Raw genomic sequence first — 25,215 nt, forward strand, 5'->3', positions numbered from 1 at the left:
ACCAATAGAAAATAACAAAGAATAACTTTGAAGGAAACATATTTGAAACCTATTAAGTAAGGGGTCGTTTCCGATGTAAACAACGTAATGATTCCATGGTTCAATCATAGCCGAATACTACAGTTATAATAGTAATAGATCTAGAAAGATCTAGATATCTTGATTTATAATAGTTAAATAGTCTACATAGGGTTTAACTGATATTTAAGCCTATAGTATGTCTATCTCTATACTAATATATAGATCTAACTTGAAACTGTTAAGACGTCATAAATATATGTTTTGTGGTTATGTGGAGAAACGATTTCTTAATTATGTCCAAGGACAGTCTCCTGATGATGATCCGAAAACTAGAGAATATTTTTATTATGTTGACCACCAAGGCCAAGTGAGTTCAGACAGTAGATCTAGCTCTAAATATAGTCAATTCTAGTCATAGATCTAGTTCAAAATAAATTATAGTAATTCAAAAGTAATTGACTTAAAGTTGTTCATTCATATTATAATAATCTAGATATACTGAATCTATAGTATAAGTATTAATATAGATCTATAATTATAATGATAATAATCATGATTAATAATGGTTTAGATTTTAGATCTATATAATATATAGATTATTAGAATATTAGATCTAGTTTATGAATATTTTATTATATTTATATAATTATATATAGTTATATAGATTAGTTCTAAGCAATAATTATAATACCGAATTGGTTAAATCTAATATTAGAAATAGATGATTTATTATAATATTATTAAACCTTGTATTGTTTTTTTAGACTGTATAATATAACTATAGCCTATCATAACTAAAGGTATAATTTATAATTTGTATACTATAAAACTAGATCTATATTCTAGAATCATTCTAGATGATGATCTAATTAATATACGTTATTCATTTGAAGATCATGATGGCTTATCTTATATATTTAAAAAGTGAAAAGATTAGTTAGGGCTTTAATAGTTTAGATGAGGTAATTAAAGGTAATCTCCTATATCTATAGATCTAGATCTAGTGGTAGGTAGATATTCACTTTACACAACAGTTCCTCTTCTCCATGAAGCTACAAGTTTTAGGGTACAACAAAAGCTTGTGCATTTGTCAGAAGCTTTGCTAGATTTTATAGACAGAACAGTGTGTAACACTACTACAAACTGCCAACATCCTGATTTTTCTTCAGGTTTAACTCTTACTGGGGCATGATAGCTGAGTGGTAAAGCACATGACATCTGAACCAAGGTGTCTTGGGTGAAGACATGGATTTTGAATTTTAAGGGTGCCCGTGAGTCCACCCAACTCAAAAAGGCACCTGACATTGGGGAAAAGTAGGCCACATGACATGTTAACCATAGAAACAGATGACCTTTACATCAATTGCCCCATAGATCACAAGGTCTGAGAAGGGTATTTTACTTACTTGACTTCCAAAGCCTTTCCAATGTTTGTTTTTTTGGTTTAGTTGCAAAGAAGCATAAATTCTGACTGAATTCTGATTTTTTTATTAGGTGGCTGGCTAACAAGGATAATGAGCCCCTTCTGCCAAAAGCCAGTTTAGGGGTCAGTTACTTATCTTTGCCCTTTTTATTGACAGTGTTAACAGTTCTGCCAAGATCAGGCCAAGAATTGAACTATAGATTATCAAAGATGCATTTTATAGGTAGAGGGCTGCTTATATTCAATTCTGGCAATGGTAACCTTGTGAAATCAAGTAATTTATTTAGACTACTTTTTAGCTTAAAATTATTATTGTGATAGCAGTCTATTGCTAGTATTAATTAGACTAATAATCTAGAGTCAAATAAATAATAAAGATATACTGCTTAGTCATACTAACAATTTTGATTTTTAAAAAGGTTTAAGTTATAGTTTTCATGAAAAAAAAAACACTGAGTGGGCTACTGAAATATGAACAAAGTTTTTCTGTTTCTGGACTCAAAATATTTGATCTAAAATGTACTATACTTTTTTTATTTTATGAGTGACATATATATTGATTGCTACATGCTACACATTCACATATATATCTGTATTTACTATGTGCATAGTAAATCTAATTATTAAGTAAAGTGTATGAAAATAGTCATATATGTTCCACAATAACAAATCTCCAAAGGTCTTTGAAGAGAATTCTATTTTTCAGCTTAGAATGGTGTATCCTAACTTTTTGGTGTTGGTTTTAAGTACATATTTTCATATACAACTTTACCAACTTCACATTTATCTGCCTTGTGGGCTCCACTTGAGTGTTTTTAACATTATTCCCATCTGGGCTTGTTGGGAGCATCCTCCGTAGTCTACTATTGTTTGTTCATGTGATATTTGTTCTTCACTTTGTTGTCATTAATACCGTACCTAATTGTTTATTTTGGCCTTCTTTGCTTGTCTCAATAGCACAAACACTACTTCCTGTGTTTCAAGGTATATCTCTTTGTTTGCACTGACCCTGCTTATGGGATGAAATTTGTGTTTTTAACATACCTTTCAATTCTGAGCATTATTATAAAGTGTGGAAGTTTCATACTTGAATCTCCTTGATGTCAATAACTTAACAGTTGTCAATCCTAATATGACCGTGCTTGGGTAATGTTGCAAAGTAAACTGTCTACTTTTTTAAATAATTTTTTTTTTTAATAAATGTTTGTTTGTTTGTTTTTTTTTGTAATCTTTATAAATTTGTTTTTACTTTCCAGCTTTTTCTGGATGATTCAAAAATGAAAAACTTTACTTCTTGCTTTAAAGGTAAGATGTCTACATTGTGACTAGTTTTGTGGTCTACATTATGACTATATTTGTGCTAACACTTTCTTCTTTTTAATTCTTACTTTCTTAAAGTGTCAGATTTTAGAAAAGATTTTCAAAGTTCACTGTAGAAATCTACTCATTATTATGTGATTTTTTTTACCAAGCTTATATCAATTCTCTCAGTTTATCTAGTACAAAATTTGAATACATTATTTCTCCCACACCTATTCTGGTATCACGTTGAAATTTTACATTATTAGTTATTGTGCCTAACAAAACACAAATCAATAAAAAAAAAAACATTTAATCAATGAATTACTGGAAATTATTTTGTTTGATACCGACATGGAAAGTTAATCCTTAGATACCAGACAAACAGATAGATAGTGTGAAGATAGTGTGAGTTGATACAAGCTTTTTAAAAACATGCATTGGTGGACATTACTTGAACTAAGTCTTAAACAAAGCAACATAAACACTTATTTGTGATGACTTTTTTTTTATGTTTGTTTTTCCTTTAACAGAAAAAGATTTTTTGGTGTTTTTCTTCAAAAGACTCAAACTAAACACCACTGGGAAATATATGGATGAATTTCCATATGTTTCTCCCTGTGGCAGGGAACTCAACTTTGTACGCTGTGATGACGTGCCTATTGTTTTCACACACATCCTGGAAAGTTCCACTCACTTTCCAGGGATTCTTTCTTACAATGGTGCCGGGGACAATCTCACAGTGAAACTTGAACCAGAAAATATTTGCATGTTGCCTTCGACTGGCAGAGTTTATCATCCTGCCCCAAAGCAATATGGAAGTATTGGACTTATTAAGTCTTCTTTGGCACTAGAACTTAGCAAGTATTTTGAATTTCATTCCAGTGATCAGTCTACACCACCCTCACATTTTCATTGGAGAGGAGTTCGTTATGAACTGACTAATGTATTGTTGGATGTGGTCAAAACAAGGCAACCTCAAGTAGTCTGACATTGATTCTCAGAATTCATTAGTCCACTCTAATGGCTAAAGCCTTTCTGACATTTGTTGGGAACAATGAATTCCTAATTAAATTCTTATGGTCATTGTGCAAGCAGCATGATACCCTAGAGCAACTTGTAGCCACTAACACTATATACTTAACAATGACAATTAATAGGTCCCTGGAGGCAAACTCCTAATTGAAAGATGTTCCCAAATCCTCAACTCAAACAGATTTAGAATCTATCTGCTCAGGTAAAGGTGTCTGTGCTTTTAGATTTAAATCTTTCTGCCTTGCCCTTTCTTGTGTTCAAAATGTGGTTTAGATGTAGAAAAGATAAAAATATTTTAAAAAGAAGGCACATAAAAGAGATAGCAAACAATTTATCTGAATCTTCCTTGGCATCAATATATTTGACTTATATTGACTTTTAAGTCAATAATATTTGCAAAATGAAAATTCCATTAATTCAATCAAGATTATATGGATGTGTATATCAGACATTTGCACTAATGTTGATTCCCTTTTAGTCAATCAAAGCCAATCCCAAACAATACACAGGTGCTCTAAATCTTCAAGCTGTTTAGAGAATACATTGTAGTGAATTTCAAATGTATGACTTTATTGAAGGTAATAATTATGTGTGCCTTTTTTATAAATTATCTGTGTGATTCAATAGTATTGTACCATTCAAAATCTTTCTTCTTTGAATTTTCAACATTTTTTTCTTTAAATTAATCTTATTTAGCTTCAGAAGGAAGGGCTAATAATTAGAGAGATTAATATTTGTACTTTAGTGTTCAATGCAAGATTTGCTGGAAAATTCTTCACTGTGCTGTTGTTTTTTTATAACAGAAAATGTATTGAGTGCACTGCAATTATTAATTGAATGAGAAAGTTTGGATCTTTAATTTTTATCTTATAACTATATTGTACTTAGGCTACACCAAGGCTATATTTTTCTTGGGGATCACATTTCCTTGTTTATTTTTTATTTTTTTAAGAAGAGAGCATTATGCCATAAGTTCTCCAGAGTTTGGTAGATAAAGAATCAATAAAACTCTGTATTTGCTGGGTTGTTTTGTTTGTTTTTTTCGTTTGATTTTTTTTATTGTTGAGTACAAACAAATGTTTCTTAATGGTAAACAATAAATATTGGATTTGACAAACATAGGTATAAAAGATAAAAAGTCTGATAATAAATTACATAAATTCTGGATATTTAAAAATAAAATAATTTAGCCTTTTGAAGGAAATTTTTTTCAATGGTATCAGTGCCAAGAACAGAATAAATTTAACCTTGTATACATTTGCTTAAAATAAACCTTTCAAAAAATGTTTCTATTTCTTACAATGTTATTTCTAAAGATAGATTAACATATAGTGGGGCACATATATCTGGTTAGATTTTTTGTTAACAAACACAACAATAGAGGGTAGTGGTTCTTATGTTTACATCAAAACAGGAGTGAATGGAATACATGTCCACGTCTAAACTATTAAAAAGGTGCAAACATAAATAAAATTTTGAAATTAAATAGGTGTACATAATTACTGGAATGTGGAATAAAGAATAGCATTAAAAAATAAATAAATGTCTGTATTAGAATGTTGTACGTTTTCTATTTCAGACTATTAAAATATTGACTTAGTAAACTGAAAAGACAAGTTGTGCAAATTTATGACCATAAATTGAAATCATTTTGGTATGTACTTGTTCTATCAAAAAAAAAAAAGCTGACATGTTGTTCTTAATGAGAATTCTTGTTCTATTTGTTATTAAGTTTCACACTGTGCCATCCAATAGTTCTGTTGGGAATACAGTGGCCTATAACGTACATTGACTGTTTGATATGAAAATAAAATGGTATGAACAAAAACAATGTTTGTACTGAGTCTCCAACAATAAGCCTTTTGGAGCATATTTTCTAATGTATAAACATAACCACTTATGTAAATATCACAAGTATATTAAGTATATACACATACATTTGATTTATATAAGCTACAAGTATATAAAAATATATATATTAACATTCACATAAAAAAAAGAATGCGAAAAGGAACAAACCAAGACTCCCTACTTAACTAAGGCATACATGTTGTGGTCTTTTCAAAACTTGAAGCAAAGGCATTCCTATGAAAGAAACCTGAAAGAACTCACAATTCTCCAGCATATAGTCAATAAAATTAGGATGTCATAATATATTTAAGAAAATCAGGATGTCATAATATATTCAAGAAAATCAAGATGTCAATAGAAAATGAACACAAAAAATGACTGAATGAACAATTTTTTTTGTTTAGTTACTGTTCAAGTGTGAGAACTTGTATTTAATGATATTAGTACAAGTTGGATGGCCCTATGTCAAATTACACATTAACATAACTACTCAGGAAACATTGGTTGATCAGAAAAATCTTCATTAGTCTGGTCCCTAAGTTGTTTTATTTCTTTTAATAATCTTCTTTAAAAAAAAAAAAAAAATAGAGAAACTAAACTTTGCAAGTGTGATAATAACTAATAGAATTAGTGCTTGTAGCAACACTAAATAGTCGCAAGCTTGAAAACCTTGTGATTTTCTAATAAAATAAATACTAGCAAACAGCGTTATTTTGTCAAATGATTGATATGGTTTGTATGACATAAAGGTATGTAAATGAATACAAAATTTGACTTGAATATATAGAGCTTTAGAAATAATATTAAGAAATGAAAGCAAAGCATAGAAAAAGAAACATGACAGGCCACTATATCAATATCAAGGGCTCATTCTTACCTATCTTTATAAAATGAATCACTGTATGTTATTATGCGCTAAAGATACCCTGACCAAATCATAAATAACAATCAGCATTTAAAAGTGGTTTTTGAGGTGGTTTTATAACTTCGACATTTTGACCAAAAAGTTGGGTGTATGTTCACAACATTAAAAAAATAATGTTTAAAAAAAAAGGTGAAAGGATTACAACAGTAACATTTCCAAAACTTGTGAAAAGAAAACTGCTCTTGAGAGTCATTACAAACATATTTTGCTTGTATCAAACAGAAAGATAAAAAAAAAAAACAATTTTTTTCACTCTAATAAACAACAAGAAAACATAGTAACTGTTGTATAGTTTAATAAGAAAGCATAGTAACTGTTGTATAGTTTAATGGCACAAAAAAAAGGTACAAGTATTCAAAACCCCAAAGTACTTTCAGATCAAAGAAAGATGTTTTGTGGCATCATTTTAAGTTTCCCCCCAGATGCAATAAATGGATCAAAAAAATATACTAACCCACTTGACAAGTTTATAAAGTATTAATAAAAGACTAAATCAACAGAAACTGTTATACATTCCTGCTTCTCTTAATTTCCAAGTCCAACATATTGGGTAAAACTTTGATCAAATTGACCACACCTTCATCCACTGTCACAGTAGACCTGAAGCCCAGTTTTCTGATTTTCTCATAACTCACCTCATAGTCACGTTTGTCCTTGTCTTCTCCAATCGCTGATGGTACAATTTTGCAGTTGGGGATTTTATTTTGTATCACCTGAGCCACTTCATTCTTAGTCAGGTTCATTTTTTCATCGCCAACATTGTAGGCTTGTCCAGACATTACTTTGGTGTTCTCTATAGCAAAGAGAAAAGCTCGAGCGGCATCACGGACATGAAGAAACGTACGCCGGAAATGCCCTTCATACAGATCAAAATGCTTGATAGTCAGGGCCTTGTAGGTTAAATCGTTTACCAAGAGGTCAAGGCGTATACGAGGGGAGATACCAAACACAGTGGCTAAGCGCAAAGCAGTGCCATTGACCTGCAAGACTAACTCTTCACCCTCTGCTTTACTGCGTCCATATAAAGACAAGGGGCTGATTTTAGTGTCTTCTGTGCACTTTCCGTCAACTGCCCCATAACAAGAACCAGTGCTGGCATAAACCAAAGCCTGATTGGGAGTCTTCAAAGATGTAATGTTCCTTGTGCCTTCAACATTGACCTGCTGAGCTTTCTCTGGATCTTTATCACAAGCTGGATAGCCAACAATGGCAGCCAAATGGATAATGCCAGTTTTCCCTTCCATCACCTCGGCCAGTTTGTCCTTGTCTAAGATATCTCCATTGACTATATGCAACCTTGGATTTTCTGACACAGGAAGCAAAGGGCTGACTCCCCATAGAAACAAATCATAAACTGTCACCTAGAAAACATGAAAGAACATTTTAGGCCATTCAAGATTTTATATTCAATGGGCTCAATTTCAAACGTATCTTCTTAGTAAGTGTAACTATCATGAATTATGAAATATAATGACAATACTGCTATGCTCATTCTTAAATCATTACAATAATTAATTTACAACACACACACAGAAACCTATTCTCACATATTTTTTATCAACTATCAAATATTTGGAATGAGAAACACCCATGTGATGAAAATATTATTTTTTCAGCACAATCTAAAAAAAGTAAAGCTCCCTTTTCAGACCTTGTGGTCTATAGGGCAGATGATGTAAAGGTCATCTGTTTCTGTGGCTTATGGTTAACTCATGGTATCATGTGTCCAGCACAATGACCAACCGCCTTTACTTTTCCCCAACTCATGTCAGATACCCATTAGAGCTGGGTGGACTCAGAGGCGCCCGAAGATCCCGAAATTAAAAATCCCAGTCTTCCCCAGGATTCGAACCCCAAGCCCCAGTTCAGAAGCCAAGCACTTTACCGCTAAGCCACCGTGCCTCCTCTGCACAACCTAGTCATAATGAAATTTGGTAAAAATGAAATTATTTAGCAACATCATCACTGAATGACATTTTTCTATCCAGAAAATTGAGGAGAAACTTTATCAGTAATGCCAGAGTGATTCCAAAAACAAACCTTTTATCCAATGAAAAGAAAACATGTATATATACTAGCACATCTATAAGATGCAAAACAGCATGCAAATCAAGCACTAAAATAAAGGAAAATATCTTAAACTCAATTTTTCTTTTTCATACTCGTCTGTTTCATGAAAACTCAAGACAATAAAATACTTGTAAACTGAATTCCTGATAATCGATTGCAAGCAAATACGGAAAGATGAGGATGGTTAGCACCATACCACTTAGCAGATTAATAGCTCTACCAGAATAAAAAGATAGACTAAGTCACGCTGAAATTATGTGGTTAGTATTATTCTATACTTTCAGAAGTATAGTCCGATGGAAAAACACCAATCACAGCCAGGGATATTTGCATTGATAAAGAACCAAAAGAAATTTTCAAGGATTGAATATTTTAATAATCCAAATTGAAATAATGAAATGAATAGACACATAAGATATTCCAATACTTAATCCACAGAAATAGACTTAAATTAAATTAGAATTAAATTCTGCTATAGCTTAGAAAATACTCATTATTGTTATTGCATAGTTTGATTTTATTATTTCCCTTGGTCAATTTTTAGCTATAGAGTTAGTTTCAGAAGATAAAAATCATGTTAACATGAGGAAAAAGATAAAAATCATTATAAAATTAGGATAACTTGGACATGTGTTATTATGTGACACACTTATTTGAACAGAGAGCAAGTCTGAGCCTGATATTCTTAGAGCGCTCAGACTCTACCAGATTAAGGATACAGGGCTAGATGAATGATAAGAAAAAATGGATATGTGGACAATTAGATATATACTGGAAGACTTCATTGTGCCTCTAGTAGCAGATTTCTCTGCTTCATCCCAGGGATACCTCCATAATTGAAAGATTTAGGTAATTTATTTATTTTTTTTTTTTAAAGCGTTTAAATTTTTTTTGCCTCCTAAAAAAAGTGGGTTTTGTCTTTGTTTTATCAATTAGAAATACTGTAATACTAATAATGGGGACTTGGAAAAATAGCATTCAATCAAAAAATTATTTCCCTTGCCTGGCCAAAGGTTTTTAGCTTTCTGAAGGAATTTTAATACAGGATTATAACCTTTGGCATTCCGAAAAAAAGAAAAATTGCCTGAATCATTACAGTTGCAGTCTGAAAGAAACTTGACTAGTTAGCAATTTAATAACACATACAAATGTAAAAACATGAAACGAAGAAATTCATTAAATTGGATGGACTAAAGATATTTACCTCATATCCTCTTTCTAACAGAATAGGAACTAAAGTTGAACCAATGTAACCAGCACCGCCTGTAATTAAAATGTGCCCAGGACAAGCAAGTTGCTGCCCTTCAGATATGGGGCAGCCATTAATGTAATGTCTGTCAGAAGTCATAATGAAGTGTAGGTGAGATTAGGGACAAATGCTTGAGTAAAACTGAAGAACAAACAAACAAAAATATTGTAGTTCAAAATATTGAAGTGTAGCATAAATACATTTATACATCTATTTTGAACAACTCCACAGATTTCAAGTTATACCATCTTATTGTGTTGTCTTTAATTCTACTTTTACTGGTACACATACATTCACATATTACAATGAAAAATTTAAAAAAAAAAAAAGATGGTTTTAACATGATGTCCACCAATGAACACAATCTTCTGAGTCTATCAAGAATGATAGAATTCAAGTCACTTTCAACAGGACAGTTCCCCTAAACAAATGTGAACCAGTAAGGCAGTTACTCTAGCCAGCTCTAACCCTTCTGCAACAACACATGCAAACATTGCTCAAACCTATAGTAGTGGCAATCAATGTGAAAACAGCTCTGGATAAATTGATCTCTATTCAATATCTCAAATACTACCTCACCAAATAAGGGCCTTTATAAATGTGAGCGAAGAACTGCAAATGTAAACATCATCATTATCAACTACTAAACAGACATACCAAGCCATGTCTTATGTGTTCACTTGAAATAACAGATATTAAGACATGAAAACATTTGGTTTGTTCTAAAGAGCTGCAGATAAAATTGATATTAAAAGTGTTTCTGTAATAAAACTATTTGTACAAAGCTTATATGAACTCACTCCATCTGTCTGGATGGATTTTCTTTACTTCCACTTCCCATTCTCATATCAAGTTGAAATTGTGTACAACTATTCATTGTTGATGACCACAATCAATCAAGCAATTGACCAATTAATTAATCAATTAGTGGTAATAAATTTTTTTACATAGAAAAAGTGAAGATAAACCTTGCAATATTGAGAGCTATGGCAGCGATTGAATGGTGCTTTCCCTTCACTCAATATTAGCTTTAATGTTAAAAAAGTGTTTCTTTTTTTTTTTCTCGTTACTTTGCCCAAATACAGATTTACAGCAGTGTAAGACTATTGCTTCCCTATGCCCTCAAGGGAACCTACGATAAATAAAAAATATGCAAACTGAATATTTCTTTGTTTTCCAATTTGAAAATTATTTAAATCCTAAAGGACCTAGCCCAAATCTCCTGCAGAATGGCAGGCAGGGTTAAAATTAGGGACCATTGATACAATATTTGAGAGTGCATACCATAGAAACAGACTGGTATCTAAAAAAACGAATACTCAATACCTCTTAAAGCCAAGTTTTTCAAATGTTTGAAATTGGAAAGTAAATTTTTTTTTTTAAACAGCTGAAATATTAATAAAAATAGGCATTAATAAAAATTATGGACCTAATTATACCCATAAATTTAGGCTAGATCTAGAAATATTTTTTATCTAACAGAACACACTAAGACAAATATGATATGCTTATGCTAAGTAAGATTAGTCAACAGCATTTCATTACACTTCTCAAGAGCCTAGGGGCCTCCAACAACTTTGATCCAGTTTTCTTTTTTTTTTTTATTGTGGTAGAAAAAAAGGGGGGCTTCCTATAATTATTTTGATGTACAGAATTTGTTAAAAAGGAAAAAAAAAATTTAAAGAACGACTGTCGAGTTGAATTTTGTCAGTTGTAAAAAAAATCAATTTAGAGGACAAAATAAAGAATTAAAAAAAAGGTTAACCTGTTGAATTGTGTTATGATGTATTCTTGTGTACTTAAAAGAATAACATGCAAAAAAAAAACAAAACCTGAAGCAATATTGTTTTTACTAAGTCAAGTGCAGTCCAGGGCTACCAACTTGCTGATTGATAGTTGTATTTGGAAGAATTGATTATTTTAGCAGTTAATGAGACAACACACCGCACACACTTCAAGTTATAAACTAAGGTAATACTGCAATAACCCTGTTCATGATCATGTGACCAAGATAAGATAAAAAAAAAAAAGAAGAAAATAGACTCTAATTGTTATAGCCTGTCCATCTCTCTTGTGATGTAACAGCTGTGTTATCACTATCAGTTTACACTTTGATGACATTTGATAGTTACTGTAAGCTGTAAATAAACTTAGTTCCCAGTCAAAGTTAAAGATGTTGAACCTTGGCTTGATAACTTTTTCCTATAGACAGTGATTCCCAAGTCATTTTCATTCAGAGAAAAGAGGACTAGTTTGCTCTTATGACATTAGCAAAACACAGAGTGGACTTAAATGTTTTAATTCAGATTTGGGGAAAAAGGTGTACAGTGTGGAGGCAGATTAAAGCATTAGTTTAATTAGTAGAACATTTACACAGCGGCATCGTCAAAGGGATAGAAGGCGTGTGGAACAAACCAGGTGACAAAAGCATGACACGGAAGGGGGAAAAAAGCTTTTTTTTTAAGCTAAAAATATGCTTTCTTTTAAAAAACAAAAAAGAGAATTTATATTAAATTTACAATAGTCTTCAAATTTAATCATTAAGATAACTTTTAAAGGAAACATTTATTTTGAGTGATTGGTGTAGACATCATAGCTAACACCTACCCTAATGATGCCTCTGCATGTACCAGTGACACCTACCCTAATGATGCCTCTGCAAGTACCAGTGACACCAAACCTAATGATGATGCCTCTGCATGTATCTAACCATATCATTCATCGAAATATATTACCAATGATCTCCAAATATACTTTTCTCTAAAAGGTCAAAATATGATCTAGTTTTAACAATCCCACACATTATGTCCTCCACTCTATCATTATGTCCTCCACTCTATGTTCTCTATCATTGTCCTGCACTCTGTCTACTCTCATTATGTCCTGCACTCTATCACTACATCCTACACTCTATCATTATGTCCTACACTCTATGTACTCTATCATTATGTCCTACACTCTATGTACTCTATCATTATGTCTTACAGTCTATCTACTCTTTATCTTCTTATCTTATATAATACAGACGTTACTTCAAAAAAGAAGATGATTACATCCTACGCGTCATGCATTTAGTCATGCATATTAACCAATGACTTAAATTCTGCCAAGTCACTGGTTTTCCTGGCTAGCTCAGGCAACCCATTCCATGCTCTAATAGAACTAGGGAAGAAGGAGTATTTGTACAAATTAGTCCTAGCATATGGGACGAGGAATGTGCCTTTATCTTTGTGTCTTTCAGAGTATTTTATTAATTTTTTTTTTTGTATTTGAAGATTATGGTTCAGTGTTTTATGTATGATTGCTACTTTACTTTTGAGCCTTCTGTCCTGAAGGCTTTCTAAATTTAGTGATTTTACTAAAGGTGTTACTCTAGTCAAATGTGAATATTCGTTTGTTATGAATCTCACTGCTCTATTTTGTGTCTGTTCCAGTTTCTTAATGTTTTCTTGAGTTGAGGGGTCCCAAACGGAGGATGCATATTCTATTATTGGCCTAACCAAGGTTAAATAACATTTTAGTTTTATGTTCTTATTTTATTTATAGAAATTTCTTTTAATAAATCCTAATGCTTTGTTTGATTTTTTTGTAGTTTCATCAATATGTGGATTCCATGATAGTTTTTCATTTATTATAACACCTAGGTATTTTGCGTTTTTAGTCTGTGTTACTGGTTTGCCATGAATAAGATAAGTGGAATTAATTTGTTTTAGTTTTTTTTGTTACTCTTAACAACTGACATTTTTCTGGGTGGAAAGACATGCTCCAATTTGATTCCCATTTCTGTAATTCATCTAGTTCTCTTTGTAAAATATCTGTGTCTTGTGTTGTTTTTATTGTTCTATATATTATGCAATCGTCTGCAATTAATCTGACTTTTGTTCCTGAACTAATGCAATTTGGTAAATCATTTATGTAAATTAAAAATAGTAGTGGACCCAAGACTGTTCCTTGAGGTACACCTGAGTTTACTGTTATCGATGTTGATTTAGAGCCATTTATTATCACAGTTTGTTCTCTCCCTATCAGAAAATCTATAATCCACTGATGCAGTGGACCATTAATGCCGAAATATTTTAATTTTTTAAGCAAACTATGGTGGTGAACTTTGTCAAAAGCCTTAGAAAAATCTAGTAAGATAGAGCATCTATTTGTTCACTATTATCTAAACCTTTTGAAAACTCTTGAATACTCTACTCACATAAAGTAGCTCAATATATCCAATTAAAACATACATTTAGATCTAGATTCTACTAATACCTAGGTTTCAAATTTGCCAGAACGTTAATAAAAATAGCCTCGAGGGAAAAAGTTCTTCCTAGTATCAACAGTTAGCATCCTCAAGTGGTTCAAGTGGGCTGAACATGGCTCCAACCAAACAGACTTGATTTAATGTGCTTGCATCTGCTGTCAATTCTAACATGAAAATTACTAAACAGACCCTTCTACTTGGTCTGTTTTGTAAATGGGCATTTTTTTAAATTATTAGGTTTCCAACATTAGTGGAAGTTTTTTTTTTTACTTCATTGTTAGCAGCCTACATACCTAACCCGCACTTCATTACACATTAGCTACTTGCACTTTCATTTGGTTGTAACACATTCAAGGTCCATTAGTGTTTCCTAGCCACTGATATGCCTAAATGTGCCAACCACTGCAGGATATCGAAGATTCAGTAATGCAAGCTGGTGTTAGGGGAAGGCCATGTGTTTAAATTCATCAGAAATTTAAAAAAATGGAAAAAAAAGAGGGGAGGGGGCAGAGTTTCATCTTACAACAGTATGTCGGCACATTTGATACACTTATACTTGTAGGCTTAGATATGCGTATAGAATACAGCGTATGGAATACAAAGTCTCAGACACACAGAAGGGTTAGGTAGACGGATTTTTTTTTTGGCGACAAAGCGACCTAGTCGCTCTCGCTTGAAGGCGGCCTAAAAAGCGCTGCTGGCTTCGCATTTGTACCATGTCTTGCAGTGCTCTCCGTAGCTCCTAAATAATATTAAGAACATTGCTGCCATTGCAAAATGTGCAACGCGAGGACCGATCCAGAGTGGAACCCGACATAAAGAAGTCATTGCAAAAAAATAAATAAATAATAATTTGTCTTTGGATGAAAAGGATAATGTATGCATCCCATCGGGAGTTCATCAAATACTGATCCAAACTACAAATTACACTTAATATTGGCTAAGCTTTGTTGTTGTTGTTGTTTTTAAGTATTTTTTTTCTTGTTCATTCTTCTCTTTCAAAAAAAAAATGTGTATCCTTCCTTATCATGGGACGAGATGTGTAAAGACCCAAGGGACTATGAAAGTTTGACTACCTCAAGAACATTTTTCTTCGACTTTGATAAATGTATAATCACAAACAGAAGAAACGTGAATTCAACTTATGCCACCACATCAGTCAAGTACACTTTCTTTCCCTTGTTCGAGATACCAAACACAATAATTACCAATAGTTAATTAAATTGGTAATTTTCAAAATTGATTCTTGTTTTGCGACCACTGGTCTCGCAGTAACACGATCGATTAAAAAAAAACTCATTTAAAGACATTTCCATTGAAATTTCTTGCAAATGACGTATCATTGTTCAGTTTTTTTTTAAATATGGCCGCTACAAAGTGTCTTTCTGAAGACGAAGATGAGCTGACGACGATAAGGCTCATTACAAACATGCTCAACTTCCTTGAACGCCCCTCACACTTCGGTATCTGCACGTCCTACGTTTTAGTTTAGACCTGAGCTCTTCTTAATAGGAGAACGAGAGTTGTGGACCAAAGAACAGAGCATTCCGGAAGCTTATTATACAGCACGACAATGTTTGGGTCCATGTGGCTTGTTGGGGGAGCTTACAGCACTCCTCATAGTCGTTAGCTGAAAACAGGGGGAAGCAGGGGCGTAGATAGGAATTTTTCATCATTTGGGGGCCCGATCTCTTCGGGGGTCCCAGCATTTTGCGTAATATTTAATATTTAATGTAAAAAAAAAACACTCAAGTGGGGGCCCGGGAGGATTTCAAATTCTCCCCACCCCCTCCCCCCACCCTAGCTACGCCAATGGGGGAAGGGGAGTAATTTTAGGGATTGGGTTTTATTGGGAGATGGGCGAAACTAATTAAAGTTTGAGAAACAATCTTTTAGGCCTGCGCTTTTCTTACTAGGACTAAAACAAGAAACACAAAAAAGATAGGCTATCTAGACCTAGGATCGATACGTTTTCAATTATTTTAAATCCATGTTTCAAAGCTTGTATCTTGCTTAGCTACAGGTACTGTAACAGCTTTTAGATTTAAACTGTAGTTTATATCATTTATTTTGTGGCCAAAATGTTTTGCTAAACTATATGAATGTATTTGTAGTCCTTATATAAGGGCATTATTATCATAACATATTGATCAAGATTTATTTATGGTATATCAGTGTTTCCAACACTTTTGACCTATGTGTAGGCCTACCCCTTTTTTATATTTTTTTTTAATGCTGAGTACCCCTCGCCCCATCCCACCACATTAATTTATTAATTAATTTAATAGAACATAATAAATGGGTTGGGGTTTGGAGTTTTTTGACACATCGGCACATGTCGTGCCTGTAATCCCTAAAAGGTTACCCTCCCTTCATACCACAAGAGCTAAATTTTATTTAGTTAAGTTTTTAAAAACTAAGGTCTATTCACAGTTAGAGAAATAAAAATAGTGAAAATTTAATAATTTAGTAAAAAAATCTTTTGTAAATATTATTTTTTCACAATTTCACAAATCAAAACTTCGTAGACAACCCCACCTCCAGGACAAAGCCCATGACCTTCCCAGGGTCGACACTATCGAGCAGTGTTTTTAAGTTGTGCGCTCTAAAAAAAATTTTCCTCTAATATCCTGGTATCTGGGGCAATCAATGATGATATGTTCCACGGTGAGGCGAGAGTCACAGTACTCACAAAGTGGGGGCTCCTCTCTCTTCAGCACAAAGGAGTGCGTAATGTAGGTGTGGCCAATCCTAAGTCTGGACATGGTCGTGCTTCCAAGCCTTGTCAGACCCTTAGATGTGGGCCGCCACCTGACATCCGCCACAATCTGCCTGAGTCTGTTGTGGGTCTCAGTTTCCCACCGATCCTGCCACTCTCGATAGGTGGCAGAGGCAATACTCTGACTCAGGTCCGATCAGAGAATTTTGGTTCCTGACACCGCTTGGTTTATGGCTCTCTTTGTTTCTCTGTCTGCCGTTTCGTTTCCCTCTATGCCCACATGGGAGGGGATTCAGATGAAGGTGACATCCCTATGGTCGGCTGTTATTTGTTATATGGTAGGCTCTTATGTACCAATGGGATGTCAGTCTTCATCCGCCCCAAAGCTTGCAATGCAGATTTGGAGTCGGAGCATACGATAAATTTTCTCGTTTCTGATGCTTTGACGGCCATAAGTGCAAGCGATATTGCATGTAATTTGGCCGTAAAGATGGAGCAGCTATCGGGGAGTCTACGGGAGATTGCTTTGTTCCGTCAGTGTAAATGGTGCCACAATCTCCGTAGCAATAATACATAAAACACTGAACCATAATCTTCAAATACAAAATTTAACAATACTCAGAAAGACTCAAAGTTAAAGGCACATTCCTCGTTCCATATGCTAGGACAAATTTGTACAAAAGCTCCTTATTCCCTAGCGCTATTAGAGCATTGAATGAGTTGCCTAAGCTAGCCAGGAAAACCAGTGACTTGGTGGAGTTGAGGTCATTGGTTAATATGCAGGACGTAAGCATCTTCTTTTTTGAAGTAACGTCTGTATCATTTAAGATAATATAAGAAGCTCTCCTGCAGTTCCCTAAAGTGGACTTGTAGTATACTTGGGTCTGTATTTACTTTTTTGAAATTAAGGAGGGATAAATTTAATTTGGGTTTATTCATCAACCAAGGAGGGTTCAGTGGGATTTCTATTTTAGAGATTTGGTCGATGGGTGGGGTTAAATTTCGGATGGGTTCTCTCATTCGAAGGCCCAACGGCTGTATGACGTTAGACCTTCGATTGTATAGTTCTACATCTGTAGGGTTGAGTTGAAAGCAGGGTTGTTGATTGATTTGTTGATTTGTTGATTTGAGGCACATCGGCACAATTTAGGCCATGTCGTGCCTGCAGTCCCTTAAGGACTACTCTCTCTCTAATTAACAAGGGCCAGATTCTATACAGTCATATAATTAAAATTAAGGTCTATTCACAGTTAAAATAGTAAAGGTAGTAAAAATTTAAATATTTGGTAAAAATTTAATGTAAATAGTGCATGTTCACAAATTCAGAAATCAGATCTTCGTAGATAGCCCCACTTCCCGAATAAAGCCCAGTACCTTCCCAGGGTCGACATTATTAAATAGTGTTTTTAGATTAGTGGCTCTAAAATGTTTCGCCCTGACATCCTGGTATCTGGGGCAATCAACGAGGATATGTTCCACGGTGAGGCGAGAGTCACAGTACTCGCAAAGTGGGGGCTCCTCTCTCTTCAGTACAAAAGAGTGCGTGATGTAGGTGTGGCCAATCCTAAGTCTGGACATGGTTGTGCTACCACGCCTTGTCAGACCCTTAGATGTGGGCCGCCACCTGACATCCGCCACAATCTGCCTGAGTTTACTGTGAGTCTCAGCCTCCCATCGGTTCTGCCACTCTCGATAGGTGGCAGAGGCAATACTTTGTCTCAGGTCCGAGTAGGGAATTTTGGTTCCTGACACCGCATGATTTAGGGCTCTCTTTGCTTCTCTGTCTGCGGCTTCGTTTCCCTCAATGCCAACATGGGAGGGGACCAAGATGAAGGTGACATCCCTACGGTCGGCTGTTATTAGGTCCAACAGCTTCAGGCTCTTATGTACCAATGGGATGTCAGTCTTCATCCGCCCCAAAGCTTGCAATGCAGATTTGGAGTCGGAGCAGATTATAAATTTACTCCTTTCTGATGCTTTTACGGCCATAAGTGCAAGCAATATTGCGTGCAATTCGGCCGTAAAGATGGAGCAGCCATCGGGGAGTCTACGGGAGATTGTTTTGTTCCGAAAGGAGCAGGCACACGCGACCTTTCCCTCCATTTTGGATCCGTCTGTGTAGATGGTGCCACAATCTCCGTAGCTCTCCTGCAGTTCCCTAAAGTGGACTTGTAGTATGCTTGGGTCTGTATTTTCTTTTTTGAAATTGAGGAGGGATAAATTTAATTTAGGTTTATTCATTAGCCAAGGAGGATTCTGAGGGGTTTCTATTTTAGAGATTTGGTCAATGGGTGGGGTTAAATTTTGGATGGGTTCTCTCATTCGAAGGCCCAACGGCTGTATGACGTTAGGCCTTCGATTGTATAATTCTACCTCTGTGGGGTTAAATATGGAGTCAAAAGCAGGGTTCGTGGGGTTGGATTTTAGCTTGACTATATACTGCATTGCAAGCTTTTTCATTCTTATATCCATGGGGAGTTCTCCAGCCTCCACATGGAGACTTGGGATAGGTGATGTACGAAACGCGCCGAGACAGAGACGCAGGGCAGCATTTTGTATTGGTTCCAGTATTTTTAGGTACGACTTCCTTGCTGCTCCATATATTATGGATCCGTAGTCTAGCTTGGATCGAATTAGACTCCGATAGAGCAGCAGCAAGGTATCTCTGTCAGCTCCCCAGTCCGTATGGCTGAGTACTCTTAGTATGTTTAATGACTTTTGGCATTTCTTCTTAAGTTCCTTAATGTGGGGGAGAAAATTAAATTTGGAATCTAAGGTGAGGCCTAAAAATTTTGTAGTTTTCACGACAGGGATCTTCTTTTTGTGTATAAATAGTTCAGGGTCTGGGTGGAGTCCCCTTAGATTACAAAAATGCATACTAACTGTTTTGGAGTCAGAGAATTTGAAACCATTATAGTTTGCCCAACCCTGAATTTTGTTTAAACATAACTGTAATTTCCTTTCTAAGGTGTTCATGTTTTTCCCATAAGTAAGAATGACAAAGTCATCAACATACAAAGAGCACTCTATGCCAGGGGACAGCGCATTTATGATGCTATTTATTTTAATGTTGAACAGGGTGACTGACAGAATGCTGCCCTGGGGTACACCCATTTCCTGGTCATGAGTGTCAGAAGCGGAGTTGCCCACTCGGACCTGAAATTTTCGATCTTTCAGGAATTCCTCCACAAAACGGGGGAGGTGTCCCTTAAGCCCCACAAGCGCCAGGTCACGTAGAATGCCATGTTTCCAGGTTGTGTCATAGGCCTTTTCTATATCGAAGAATACAGCTACTAGATGTTCTCTTCTGAGTAATGCATTTCTAATATAAGCTTCCAGCCTTACCAGGTGGTCAGTTGTTGTCCGCCCCTGCCGGAATCCGCACTGGTAGTTTGAGATCACTTTATTCCTTTCCAGGTACCAGACCAGCCTACTGTTAATCATTCTTTCCATGGTTTTGCAGATGCAGCTTGTTAGTGCTATTGGTCGATAGTTAGCTGGGTCAGAGCCGTCTCTTCCCGGTTTAGGTATCGGTATAACTGTGGCTTTCCTCCAGCTGTTTGGGAAAGCGCCTGTTTGCCACACACAGTTATAGACCCCTAGTAGGACTGCCAATGAGGGTTCGGGAAGGTGCTTGAGGAACTGGTAATGGATTTCGTCTTCTCCAGGCGCTGTGTCATGTGACTTGTCCAGCGATTCCCTCAGTTCCTCAAGCGAGAACGGTTTGTTGTGGTCTTCATTGTTCTCTGACCTGAAATCAATGGGGTGTCTTTCCTCCCTGGTTTTGACTTTTTGGAACTCTGGCGTGTAGTGTGCAGTGGATGATTTTTCTGCTATTGAGGATGCAAGGCAGTCAGCTATTTCTCTGGGGGACGTGACAGTTCGTCCTTGGTTTTTCAAATGCCCTATTGCATTTGATTCTTTCCCTTTGATTCGCCTTACTGCCTTCCAAACCGCTCTAGCAGAAGTTTTGGCATCCAGACTGCCGACAAAACTTCTCCAGGAATTCCTTTTGGCTGACCGTGTGGTTTGTCTAGCCTTTGCTCTAGCTATCCTGAATAGCTTTAGGTTTTCCTTGGAAGGATTCTTTATAAATGCAGCCAGTCGTTTTTTGCTATCACCAATAGCACTTTTGCAAGCTGTATCAAACCATGGTTTGCTAGGCCGTTTTGGATTTGCAGAGGTTAGGGGTACAACTTTCCTGGCTATACTTAGTAGCTTGCTAGCAAAGGTATCAGCTGGGTTCTGTTCATGGAGGATATTTTCTGTGATATCCTCAGAGCATCTTTTTTGGAATTGTTCCCAATCGGCCTTATTCAGTTTCCACCGCTGAGGTCGTCCCAATGAAGGGAGATTGTTAGTAATGATGATTGGGAAGTGATCACCTCCCCGTAGATCATTGCTAACTGACCATTTAAAATCGTCCAGAAGTCCGGGGACGCATACGGTGAGGTCAATGCATGTGAATGATCCAGTTCCTGGGTGCAAGTAGGTCGGTGATGCATCATTAAGTATGCATAAATCATGTTGGAGGAAGATATCTTCCAGCATACGACCTCTTGTGTCGGTATTGTTGGATCCCCACATGGTGTTATGGGCATTGAAATCCTCAAGGATTAAATAAGGCCGGGGGAGTTGTTTCAATAGGTCCTCCATGTCTGTTCGGTTTAATGGAGCGCCTGGTGGTAGATACAGGCTGCAGCAAGTGATAACCTTGTGAAGGGTTATCCTAGCTGCTACGGCCTGTAGTGTGGTCTGTAGTTCTAACCTCTCATGGGGGATGCTATCCTTCACAAGGATACAGACTCCACCTGATGCTCTCTCTGCATCCTCAACATTCTTGCTGTAAGCACGGTAGCTTCGGAAGCTGATGCAATCTTTTAGAAATGTTTCCTGTAAGCAGACAGCTACAGGAGTCTCAGAGTCCATCAGTAGCTGCATTTCCTCGTAATTGGCCTTGAGGCCTCTACAATTCCACTGTACAATTCTGGAATCCATGGCTTATTCTAGATGACCTACTTGGAGCTATTTGGCCTTGGGAGGCCCCCGGAGGGGTTTCCCTTTATTCCAGTGACCTTGGTATTTTTATTCTTGGGTTTGGATGGAGAGGAGGACAACCCCCTTTTGGGGGAAGTCTTTCTCTCTGGAGAGGGGAGATCCCTCTGGTTAGAGCGGAGGTTATTTCCTCCTCTCTCACCTCGGGCATCCTCTCCGCTTTGATTTCTCCCCTTAGGGAGTTGGTCAACCTCTAACTCGGTAGAGGTTGGGGTGTCTGGCTGGGTTCTCTGAGGAGAACCTGTGTCAGACATGATGTCTCCGAGTTCTCCCGGAGTATTGGTTTTGACATGCTGCTCAGTCTCCATGCTCTCATCAGCGAGCACAGAGAACCTGTTCTTTAGCATGACAACAGGGCTTTCTTGTTTCTTCAGAGGTGTGTTCTTTGGCGGTGTTTTCTTCTGAGTTGGGGGAGTAGGAGGGGGTGGTGGGGTCAATGTGTCCGTCTGTGTGGCTATGGATCTTCCTTTCTTAGCAACAGCCTGGGCGTAGGTCTTTGTCAAGCCGAATTGGCCCTTGGGTAGGGCCAGTACAGCCGATTTCGCCTGGCTAAAGGTACATCCGTTTCTTGCCTTGTACTCCTGCACGGCAACCTCCTGTTTCCACACAGGGCAGTCCTTGGAGTAGGCTGAGTGGCCAGCTTGACAGTTTGGGCATTTGAACTGGGCTGTGCAGCCCTTGTCCTCATGACCCTCTCCAGCACATCTGGCACACACAGTGTTCCTCTTGCAGACTGCCGCGCCGTGTTCATAACCCTGGCACTTGAAGCACCTCATGGGGTTAGGTATGTAGGGCCTCACTAGAACTCGTAGGTATCCTGCCTTCACATACTCTGGCGGTGTCCTAGTTCCGAATGTGAGGATAATAGTGGCGGTTTTGACCTCCTCACCCTCCCTGCGCCTGGTAATGCGCCGGGCATGGGTGACTCCTTCAATGCCCTCTACTATTTCCTTCTCGGAACATTCCAGTAGGTCCCTAGAGCTGATTACACCTCTGCTGGTGTTCAGACTCTTGTGTTGCATGACTTCCACTTGGAGATCACAGAGTCTTCTGCATCTTAAAAGCCCATCAGAGTGTGTCTTGCTGTCTACTTCTACAAGGAGTTCCATTGTTTTGTGTAGCTTAGACACACTCTTAGGCTCTCCCACTACTGACTTGAGTCCCTTATAGATAATAAAAGGGCTCAACTTTGTCAGGCTTTTTCCCTCCTCTGTGCATCTTACCACAAGAAATGATGGCCAGGTGGCACAGCTTTTTGGGACCTCCTCTTTTTTATCGTCAATTCGTCGTTTCTTGCCCAGACATAGGTCTGGGGCAAGTAGTTTTGTGTGTGTTTTTTTGTCCATATATATTTTGGTTAATTCGGCACCTGTGCTCCCCACCCGTCATCGAGTCCAACAAGGGGACGGGCCATTCGGATGTCCAGAATGAGCCCGCCAGGGCTACACAGGTGCTATACTCAGTCAGCTGCTACATCGGACATGTGTCCGATACAGCAGCTCCCTGATTGACCCTCCAGCCACCGCCCTCCAGCATAGGTCGACGACCTATGCTGGTAGCTCGGCATGACCAGCCGGTTGACCCAGAGCGGGCCATCTGGGTCTCAGGTCTAGGGGAACTTGGAGCCAAAGTATTGTGTTGTTGTGGTTTATCCTCAGATAGCCACCACTCAAACACCAGGATCTCTTTATCCCCCCTTACCCGTCGCAGTCCACGGCAAACGGACTGGTCTAGGACGTAGTGAGAATTTAAAGTTAAGGAGACAGTGTGATGATCAATGAAGGCAGACTTAGGAAAAGAGGAGGCAGACACAATGATAGAAAAGAAGTAGGGCACTTTTGAGCTCCAAAAGTGCTAAGGAAAGAGGAGCGCAGTTTAACGTCATGTCTCGGGACGACCTGAGTCAGACATAATGTCTCCGGGTTCTCCCGGGGTGTTGGTTATGACATGCTGCTCAGTCTCCATGCTCTCATCAGTGAGCACAGAGAATCTTTAGAATGACAACAGGGCTTTCTTGTCTCTTTGAGGGTGTATTCTTTGGCGGTGTTTTCTTCTGAGTTGGAGGAGGAGGAGGGGGTGGTAGGGTCAATGTGTCCATCTGTGTAGCTATGGATCTTCCTATTTTAACCACAGCCTGGGCGTAGGTCTTTGTCAAGCTGAATTGGCCCTTGGGTAGGGCCAAAACAGCCGACTTGACCTGGCTGAAGGTACTCGTAGGTAACCTGCCTTCACATACTCTGGCGGTGTCCTAGTTCCGAATGTGAGGATAATAGTGGCGGTTTTGACCTCCTCACCATCCCTGCGCCTTGTAATGCGCTGGGCATGGGTGACTCCTTCAATTCCCTCCACTATTTTCTTCTCGGAACATTCCAACAGGTCTCTAGAGCTGATTACACTTCTGCTGGTGTTCAAACTCTTGTGTGGCGTGACTTCCACTAGGAGATCACAGATTCTTCTGCATCGTAGAAGCCCATCAGAGTGTATCTTACTATCAACTTCTACGAGAAGTTCCGAAGACTTGTGCAGCTTAGATACACTCTTGGGCTCTCCCACTACTAACTTGTAGTTGAGAAAAGGGCTAATCTTTATCAGGCTTTTCCCCTCCTCTGTGCACCTGACCAACAAAAATGATGGCCAGGTAGTACAGCTTCTTGTGGCCTCCTCCTTTTTTTTTCGTCTACGCGACGTCTCTTGCCCATAGACATTAGTAGTAATTCGGCACCTGTGCTCCCCACCCGCCATCGAGTCCAACAAGGGGACGGGTTATTCGGATGTCCAGAATGAGCCTGCCAGGGCTACACTGGTGCTATACTCAGTCAGCTGCTGCATCGGAAATGTGTCCGATACAGCTGCTCCCTGATTGACCCTCCAGCCACTGCCCTCCAGCATAGGTTGATGACCTATGCTGGTAGCTCAGCGTGACTAGCCGGTTGACCCAGGCCATCTGGGCCTCAGGTTTAGAGGAACTTAGAGCCAAAGTACTGTATTGTGGTAGTTTATCCTCTTTATCCCCCCTTACCCGTCGCAGTCCACGGCAAACGGACTGGTCTAAGACGTAGGGAGATTTTAAAGATAAGGAGGCAGACTGAGAAAGAGGAGGCAGACACAATGATAGAAAAGAAGTAGGGCACTTTTGAGCTCCAAAAGTGCTAAGGAAAGAGGAGCGCAGTTTAAATTCATGTCTCGGGACGACATAATAAATGGGTTTTTTTTTTTAAATCAGCAGAGTTAATGAGGTGCAACGCGTACCCCGTCCAAGTTCTTGCCGTACCCCTGGGGGTACGAGTAGCCCACTTTGGGAAGCACTGTGGTATAT

General features: G+C 37.5%; 2 protein-coding genes across 12 annotated transcripts in view; one reads left to right on the forward strand and one right to left on the reverse strand.

Moving 5' to 3' along the window:
* Nucleotides 1–51: 51 nt before the first annotated feature.
* Nucleotides 52–4,798, forward strand: LOC106079756 (UPF0598 protein CG30010-like). The gene is made up of 3 exons (XM_013240962.2): nucleotides 52–388; nucleotides 2,701–2,749; nucleotides 3,277–4,798. Exons 1-3 carry the CDS (start codon nucleotides 218–220, stop codon nucleotides 3,732–3,734), a joined length of 678 nt encoding a protein of 225 aa, XP_013096416.1. The 5' UTR covers nucleotides 52–217; the 3' UTR covers nucleotides 3,735–4,798.
* Nucleotides 4,799–6,832: 2,034 nt separating this feature from the next.
* LOC106079755 (GDP-D-glycero-alpha-D-manno-heptose dehydrogenase-like) overlaps nucleotides 6,833–25,215 on the reverse strand; it is a 46,499-nt gene continuing 28,116 nt past the window's right edge. For 7 of the 11 annotated variants that reach the window (XM_056035234.1, XM_056035236.1, XM_056035231.1 and 4 more), the window contains 2 exons: nucleotides 9,829–10,014; nucleotides 6,833–7,915 (listed from right to left, as the gene is read on the reverse strand). In XM_056035234.1, the coding sequence (XP_055891209.1) occupies nucleotides 7,061–7,915; nucleotides 9,829–9,972 (999 nt within the window). In that variant the 5' untranslated portion in view covers nucleotides 9,973–10,014 and the 3' untranslated portion in view covers nucleotides 6,833–7,060. Of the gene's footprint in view, nucleotides 7,916–9,828; nucleotides 10,015–11,638; nucleotides 11,660–11,705; nucleotides 11,857–14,074; nucleotides 14,232–25,215 lie in introns of those variants that run through there. The other 4 variants (XM_013240961.2, XM_013240960.2, XM_013240959.2 and 1 more) reach the window with 4 other exon arrangements.

This window comes from Biomphalaria glabrata, chromosome 7 (genome assembly GCF_947242115.1).
Source record: "Biomphalaria glabrata chromosome 7, xgBioGlab47.1, whole genome shotgun sequence".
Lineage (NCBI taxonomy): Eukaryota > Metazoa > Mollusca > Gastropoda > Planorbidae > Biomphalaria > Biomphalaria glabrata.